This window comes from Grampus griseus (assembly GCF_964374135.1).
Source record: "Grampus griseus genome assembly, chromosome: 3".
NCBI classification, from domain to species: Eukaryota; Metazoa; Chordata; class Mammalia; order Artiodactyla; family Delphinidae; genus Grampus; species Grampus griseus.
In genome coordinates, this window is record NC_139019.1 from 51,633,301 (window position 1) to 51,642,196 (window position 8,896).

Sequence of the window (8,896 nt, forward strand, 5' to 3'; positions counted from 1 at the left end):
TTAGAACACAGACAGGTAACCATGTGAAGACCCAGAAAGATGATAATCTATTAGGCAAGGAGAGAGGCCTCAGAAGAAACCAACCCTGCCAACACCTTGATCTTGGACTTCTAGCCTCCAGAATTGTGAAGGAAAAAAAAATCTTCTGTTGTTTAAGCAACTCAGTCATGCTACTTTGTTATGGCAGCACTAGCAAACTAATATAGAAGTCATTAATACAGATATAATCCATAAAAACAGAAGCAGAAAATATAATGTTGAAATAGCATATAGAGTAAGAAGCAAAAATCGCTGAACACAGTCAACTGGAGAACACCAACATTTTAATAGCAGAGTATGAGCAGTCTCTGAGATGCCCAATATAATGCTAGAGGAGGCAATAAGAAAAACAGTTGAATGCAAATTAAAATAAAAATTGTATACACATACCTATCTGATGTGCCAAAATTAAAAAAACTACAAGGTGAGGACTTCGCTGGTGGTGCAGTGGTTAAGAATCCGCCTGCCAATGCAGGGGACACGGGTTCGAGCTCTGGTCCAGGAAGATCCCACATGCCACAGAGCAACTAAGCCCGTGCACCACAACTACTGAGCCTGCATGCTGCAACTACTGAAGCCTGTGCACCTAGAGCCTGAGCTCGGCAAAAAGAGAAGCCACCGCAATGAAAAGCCAGCACACTGCAACGAAGAGTAGCCCCCGCTCACTGCAACTAGAGAAAGCCCACATGCAGCAACGAAGACCCAATGCAGCCAAAAAAAAAAAAAAAAGACTACTAGGTGGTAGTGAAGACACAAAACAATGGTGGACATTGGCATGAATATAGTAGTTTAAAACAAGAATGCAGATAAAATTGGGAAGAGAATGAGGAGAAAAGAATCCCAATAACTGGGATAGAGAATGGAGAGTAAACTAAGAAGGGATGGGGGGGGACCTAAAAGAAACAGGACAGAGGGGCAAGAGAAAGCAGAAGGGAGACGTAAATGAAAAAAGAGGGTACAATCCATATATAAGACCAAATACAGACATACATACCACATAAAGGAATGTAGGCTTTAATAATAGAAAAATATCTCCTAGTTGGGTATTATAATTACAGATTTTTAAGGCTTTTTTTTTTTTTTTTAAATTTATTTGGCTGCACCGGGTATTAGTTGTGGCATGCAGGATCTTCATAGCAGGATGCAGGATCTTTAGATGAGGCATTCAGGATCTTTAGTTGCAGCATGCGGGATCTAGTTCCCTGACTAGAGATTGAACCTGGGACCCCTGCATTGGGAGAGTGGCGTCTTAACTACTGGACCAGCAGGGAAGTCCCTTTTAAGCCATTTTCTATTGCTCAACCAAAGGCAAAAATATAGTTGGCCTCAGTTGGACAAGTCAAAAGGCAACATAAAATCTATGTGGCCCTTATGTAAGTAAGTATCTAAAATAATTTCTCTCTTCCACTAAGTAAGTTTCATTCATTAAGAAACAATTTACAGTTTCTACTGAGCATGTAAAACAGTGTCTCCGCCTGCTGATGCAGTGGACACGGGTTCGTGCCCCAGTCTGGCAAGATCTCACATGCTGCGGAGCGGCTGGGCCTGTGAGCCATGGCCACTGAGCCTGCACGTTCGGAGCCTGTGCTCCGCAACGGGAGAGGCCACAGCAGTGAGGGGCCCGCGTACCACAAAAAAAAAAAAAAAAAAAAAAAGTGTCTATGAGGATACAATGATGGCTGTAATAAAATCTCCATAATCAAGATTACTATATTCTAATGTGAGGCAGATATGTTCATCTATAATAATAATGAAGTATGAAATAATGTGTGTAAAAAAAGAAAAATAACGTGACTTCCTAATAGCAATGGAAATTATTAGGCAATTTCAAGAGGGTAAATGGACCTTGAATTCTTCTTGTGAACATTAAATTAATTCACCATTAATTTGTTTACAAAAATATGAGCCTAAAAATAAGAATCTTACTTTCAGGAGTTTCTTTCTGCCATTGACTGAGTTCAGCAGTCAAGCATTTCACTTGAATAATTAATAATGACAGCTATTTAAAAAAAAAGAACAAGAGAATAAAACAAAGTCATTTCTTGTGGAATATTCATATTTATTCATAGATGAAAGCGTAGACAGTCTTAATACTTTAACACAAGTTCCTAACATAAATGGTTAACACAATAGCAATCAAAACTATAAAAAATTATCACTCCTAACAGAATTTTCCTTTAAATGGCTTATAAGTTGCCATTACACCAGCAATACAGTATTAAAAATGATCAATTCTAACTTCACCATTCAACCTAAAAAAACCTAAGTACATTAAGTTTATTCCCTAAATTAATATTCTTTTAAAAAAAGAATGTTATTTCTTGCCAACATTTTTTAAACAAATTTGCTTTAAATATGCTTTTTTTTTCCTTTCTATGCACTTTCAGAAAAATTGCAAGTATGTTTAGCTGAGCAGTTAAAAGTAAGTTTAAATATCAATACATATATAAAGACAATTATAAAATGAGACTGGTTCCACAAATCACATATAAAAACCAGTTTTACTACACAATAGTTTGTAAACTGTGTACCCCTTTAGCCAAAAATAAATTAGGATAAATGTTTCTAATATTAGGTGATTCCAATCATTGTAAATTTGATAATTATAAATCTGTGTGATAAATCTGTTGCCTGATTAGACCATAAAATTAAAACTTATGCATGCTTAAATTTCAGAACATTTTTTATCTCCTCTATATAATTTTTATACATAGACAAACAGATCAAAAATTCACATTTCAAAAATGCAATAGGTATTCCTGTAATATTTATACTAAAAGGACACCAAGTACTCTTTTTTAACAAATTTTTATGATGCAGAGTGGGGAGCTCAAAGACCCTGCTCTGGATCATAACACTGGCTGTTGAACAGTCAGAGAAAAAAACCCTAGTCTCTTTGAAAGATTTATATAATTATATAAAAATGCATTTACAGGTATTAAAATTTTTACCAAAAAAGAGTTTAACATTATTTTCTTAGAGATAATTAAATAAGAATGTAAAAAAGTTTTTTGTGAACTATACAGTGATTTATAAATGTTAATTATTATTATTACTGGAAAAGGATAACAAATACTTAAAAAGTACTATTTAAACTAGGCAAAACTATCATAATGATAAGGTATCTATATCACTTTTCCTGAACATATTAGATTGAAATATATAAAATTACTGATACTTATTTTTGAACCTATTAAAAAACTGTAATTTAACCTCATACTATACTGATGAAACTCAGCTCTTACCTTCTAAAGCCCAGCTAAAGCAAACACCCAAATTATTTGATACTGATATAAAATTAAACCCTTTCTGAAAAAAAATAGCAGTAGTATTTCTAAAGTGATTTAAACACACATATTTGAGAAATCCTGCCATTTTCTCATTTAAATATCTAACTTCTTGCTTTGGAAAATGGATTGAGTTTTAATATTGAAGTTTTGAAGTTAACAGATATGTCAAAAAGAGTTAACAAAGCAAGCCTGAAATTATGCTTAAAGGCCTGCTTGGAAGGTTGGCCCTTGGCTGGCATCTGGCTTCAGAAGGTTCCCACCAACCTAACTCACAAGAGTGGCTCTCTGTGCCTAAAGTGTGAGAAAATACAATTTATGCTAAACACCTGCTTTCCTCCTGAGAGTCTGGTATTTTGATAACTGCTAGGCAAGGGGTGCCTATGTGACTATCCCCCACAAAAAACTCTGGGCTCTGAGTCTCTAATGAGGTTCCCTGGTAGACAACATTTCACACTCATTGTCACAACTCATTGGGGTAATTAAGCACGTCTTGTGTGACTCCACTGGGAGAGGCTCCTGAAAGCTTGTGCCTGGTTTCCTCTGAACTTCAACCCATGCTTCTTTTCCCTTTGCTGATTTTACTCTGTATCATTTCAGTGCAATAAATCCCGGCCATGAGTATGACTATGAGTACTGTGAATGTTCCTAGAGAATCATCAAACCTGGGAGGAATATTAGGGATCTCTAACAAAATAGGAAAAGACATTTTGTGGATTCTTTAGATAATGCTATTATTGACTATCTCAGGATACTGATTATTTACAACTACATAAGCACTTCCCTCAAAACCAAGTGTTTGGCTTACTACCTGAAAATCATTCAGGAAACTTACAGACTTCATCCCTAGTGACTCTGATTCAGTAGGTCTCAATTTCTACAACATAAGAACCACATTTCCCAAGGAAACCATATAATTATTTATTTACTGTACAATATTTTTCCAAATAAAACATTCAGTTTTACCCTGTATAAAAGAACACTATTTATTTATTGATGGATAAAAAGCTTTTTACAAAAGATGGCTTAATTTTTTTATCACCAATTTTTAGAGATCTGGTGTAATAGGCACTTCTAAAAGTGACAAATTAGTTTTTTCCTCTTTTTCTCTCATTCTCATTTATTACTGAGTATTATTATGCTCACAGGTTTTTATGTTTTCACATCATTATAATCAATTGAAGCCATTATTTCTTTTAATGCTCACATGATACTAAATTTGGACAGCCAAGTGCCTTCAATTGGTTCCAATGTCTTTTGACATGCTCCCACTAGTTTTGGAGAACTTTCATTGGAATTATTTGTATATTTAAATCTGTTCTTAGAATTTTTATCACTAAAACATTTTTAACTTTTTATATGGTCAAATGCATCTAAGTTTTCTTTTACCATGTCTAAATTTCTATTATCAGCCGAGACATTTTCCCCTGGTCTCTAACTAGATTGCACAAATAGTCTCCAGCTTTTCTTGTAAGATTTTCATAGCAATTCATCCAGAATTTATGTTTATATAATGAAAGATAGAAGTCCAATTTTATTTTCTCCCAGATGGATATACAGTTGTATCACTATCATTTATTAACTAATTCATCCCTTTCCCAAAGATTGGAACTATCATCTTTGTCATATTTTAAATTCTTAATCTGTTGCACTGAACCACTGGTTTATCTCTAAACCAATTCCATAGGTCTTTGCATTTTGAAATGAATATTTTAATCCTTTTATTAAGCTTAGGGTAAAATCAGTTAAGATTCCACACAGACAGTAAAATAACTGTGGCTACTGCACCTAACACAAAGTACGACAGTATTTGTTCTAATTTTTAACACGGTATCATAATAGCAGCCAATGAGTAATTCACTCAAAGTTGAATGTATGTGTAGTTGTTAAAAGATAAATGATAAAGAATTTATTTACAACAGATTATTCAAAAAGTTTTTAAAATACTCCTCTTAAATCAGAAAGAGTAGAAAATTTTCCAAATCATTAAGCATACAGGTATTAACAAAGCTATTATACTTGGCATAAATATAGATGACACACTTCTTATCTAAAACAATAAATTCCACTTACCTACTTTTCGGAAGAACAAAAAGAATCATACCTGAGCATTTGAATCAGTGAGTGTCTCAGTTCCAACAAGCGATAATTTGTTCTGACACTTGATTTAAAAAGTAAAGAAAAACAAGTCACACACTATACACCACAAACAATTCCTTTTCCTTGTCCTTTTATACCAATGTAATATTCCTCTAAAACAATATACAAATATCTGATATATGAGAAGAGTTTGTTTAAATTCTTTACTTCCTAAGCAAGAGGATCAGGAAGGCAGCCAAATAGGACCCAAAGTGAACAGATCAAAAGTAAAAGTGGGGCTTCCCTGGTGGCACAGTGGTTGGGAGTCCGCCTGCTGATGCAGGGGACACGGGTTCGTGCCCCGGTCCGGGAGGATCCCACATGCCGCGGAGCGGCTGGGCCCGTGAGCCATGGCCGCTGAGCCTGCGCGTCCGGAGCCTGTGCTCCACAACGGGAGAGGCCACAACAGTGAGAGGCCCGCGTACCGCAAGTAAAAGTGGATGCTTAACTCAACACAGAATGAAAAGATGAGCATAAGAAAAACAAAGACAAAAATTAATAGCTAGGGTGAATTAGAAACGAGATAACGGAAAAATGGGAAACAAAAGAACAAGGGGGAAAACATTACAGAAAGATAACAAAAGAGGTAAGAAGATAGTTAAGATCATAAGAAAATAAAGCCATCAGGAGACATTGTTACTATGCCATTAAAAAAAAATCCATAATTGTTAATAGTGATTATATCTGAGTAAAAATATGGGCAATTAAAATTTTATTTGTGCTTATTTCTAGGCGCAGTATTTTTCCATCAAAAAAAATTTCAGTTTTTTTAATTCAAATTTCTATATCGAAAAAATTTCCAAAGCAATACAAATTATCTTGAAAATACAGTAATAATACAGAGTACCAAGGATATATGTTAAAAAAAATTTTTTTTTAAAAGAAAAAAACCCCACTAACCTGCCTTGATCTGAAACCTTACTGGGAAGAATAGGATGTAAAAAAATGTCTGTGGCCTATATTATACATTACACTATTTTAAGCAAAACAAATTTTTACCAGCATACTATAGTGCACCAGAAGTGATTCTACCCCAGTAACTCAGAAAATGTACATACGCTTCAAACACAACGTTTTCTAAATTAATTCATATTTTCACTCAAACTCCATAAGTATGTGTTCTCCCCCTTTATATTCTCTATCTTGGGAAATAACCTCACCAACCACTCAATAGCCCAAACCAGGAACCTGAAACTATCTGTAATTCCCCCTCCCCATTTCACAACAATTAACCTCCAGGTCCTTTTGGTCCAAACTTCTTAGCATCTCTTGAATCCATTTTTCTATTTGCAATGACAAGACTTAGGCTTCAGTACGTCTTACAGGACTACTACTAGAGACTCCTAAATATTCTTTCTTTGTATAGTCTCACTCTTCTGCATTCCATCTTCTTCAAAACCACCAGTTATTTTCTCAATCAAGATATCTCATCAGGTCACTTCATGTCTATAATCCTTTAATCATTCCCCATAATATACATTCAACAAAATCCTTCATGTGTTGCCCCTAATTACCTCTCCAGTCTCACTCTACATATCCTTCTTCTCCTAATTTACATGTCATACTATTCTACTTAGAGTTCTCTAAACTCTCCCAACATTTATATATTTTGTTCTTTCTGCTTTGTATACCTCTTCCACTTTCACAGGCTAACTCCTATTTATTCTTTAGAAATGAACTCAGTTATTTCCTCTTTTAGAAAGCTATCTTTGGCCCCTTCAGTCTAGGCTTAGTACTCCTCCTAAGTATAGTCTTTGAACTTTACCACCACACTTCTAATATAATTTGTTATTGCCTCCATTAGATGATAATCTTCTTCAGGGTAGGGACTGCCATAATTTTCTCTCTTTCTACAGCTCACCTAGTATAAAGTTTCTTAAATGAATGCTTATAGGTCTAAAAAATATGTAAGTATTTATCATATAATGGCTTTCAGAATCCAGCATAATTATTTCTTTCCTAAGTCTATTATTGAAATGGAATTCAATCTTATAGTAAGTAATTGGGATATCACTTTCATGTCTTGATACTTACTTCTTCCATATCTTTCCACATTTCTTCACATTTTTTAATAAGCTCTTCTTCAGCATCTGTAACATCTTCCACATCTGTAGTACTATCTGGATCTAGATGTTGCTGATTCACTGACATGTGCCTTGTGATTTTCTTAGCCTTGTGAGAAAAACTAAAGTATAAAAAATAGTCATTTAATAATATTTGTTGAATACCCATTACCTGTCAGATACTCACCTAGGCGCTAACGATGTAACAGTGAAGAAAATAGGCAAAAATTCCTCCAACCATGGAGCTTACATTCTAGGTGAGGAAAACAGAATAAACTAAAAAGATTAAAATAAATATAAAGAAGCTATAATAAAAAGATTTTAAAAATATAGTGTTGCATATCAAATAATTTGTAAGTACAATGAAGAAAAGCAAGACAAGGAAGAAACACAGGGAGTGCTGAGACAGGGGCAATGTAATTTTACGTAAGGTGGTCATATAAGGTCAATGAGAGGTTGACAACTTAGCCAAAACATGAAGGAAACAAGGAAGTAAGACCTGTGGATATTTAGGGAAAGAGGCTCCAGGCAGAGGGAAATGTAAGTACAAAAGCCTTGGGGAAGGAACATGACTGCTGTGTCCTAAAGCAGTAAAGTAGCCACGGTGATTAGAGCAGAGTAAGGCAGAGAATACAAGATGAAGTCAGAGAGATAATAAGGATGAGATCATGTGGGCTTTGCAAGTCATTTTAACGATATAGGCTGGGATGTTAAGTGATTAGAGGGCTTTGAACAGAGGGATGACATGATTTGAATTGTATTTTAACATTATAACTCTGGATAACTAAAGCCAGTAAGGAGAGAAGTAGGAAAACCAGTTAGAAAGTTACTGCAATGATCCAAGTAAGATGGGGACCAGCATAATATTGAGAGAGTACAAAATGTCCAATTCTAAATATATTTCCAAGATAGAGCCAAAAGGATTTCCTAGCAGTCTGTTTACAGAGTGTCAAAGAAAGAGATGAATCAATTATTATTTTAAAAGTTTGGGCCTAAGCAATTGGAAAGATGGAGTTGCCAGTTACTGAGATGGGGAAGATGATAGAAGAAACAGATTCAGCAAGGCATGAGATGCTGATTAAGAATCCAGTTCAGGACGTGCTAAATTTAAGGTATCTATTAGTGGAGCTGCTATTTAGGCAACTGGATATACATGTTTGCAGTTCATGGGAAAGTTTCGAGCTAGAATTTGAGTCACCCCCATACAGATATTTAAAGCCATGAGGCTAGGTGAGATCAGAAAAGGAAGAGTGTACAGATAGAAATGAGAAGAGTTCCAGACCTGGAGAGACTGAAGAGATGAGGAAATAGTCTGAGAAGGAGTGACCTAAATAGTCTGAGAAGGAGTGACGCATAAGGTAAAAGGAA

General features: G+C 35.0%; 1 protein-coding gene across 3 annotated transcripts in view; it reads right to left on the reverse strand.

Moving 5' to 3' along the window:
- The window catches only part of CENPK (centromere protein K), a gene marked incomplete at both ends in the record, with an annotated part of 28,843 nt that extends 21,227 nt beyond the window's left edge, over positions 1-7,616 (reverse strand). For 2 of the 3 annotated variants that reach the window (XM_082650955.1, XM_082650954.1), the window contains 3 exons: positions 1,966-2,038; positions 5,431-5,487; positions 7,500-7,616. In XM_082650955.1, coding sequence (XP_082507081.1) covers positions 1,966-2,038; positions 5,431-5,487; positions 7,500-7,616 — 247 coding nt within the window. Of the gene's footprint in view, positions 1-1,965; positions 2,039-4,161; positions 4,204-5,430; positions 5,488-7,499 lie in introns of all 3 variants that reach the window. The other variant, XM_082650953.1, reaches the window with a different exon arrangement.
- Positions 7,617-8,896: the final 1,280 nt, after the last annotated feature.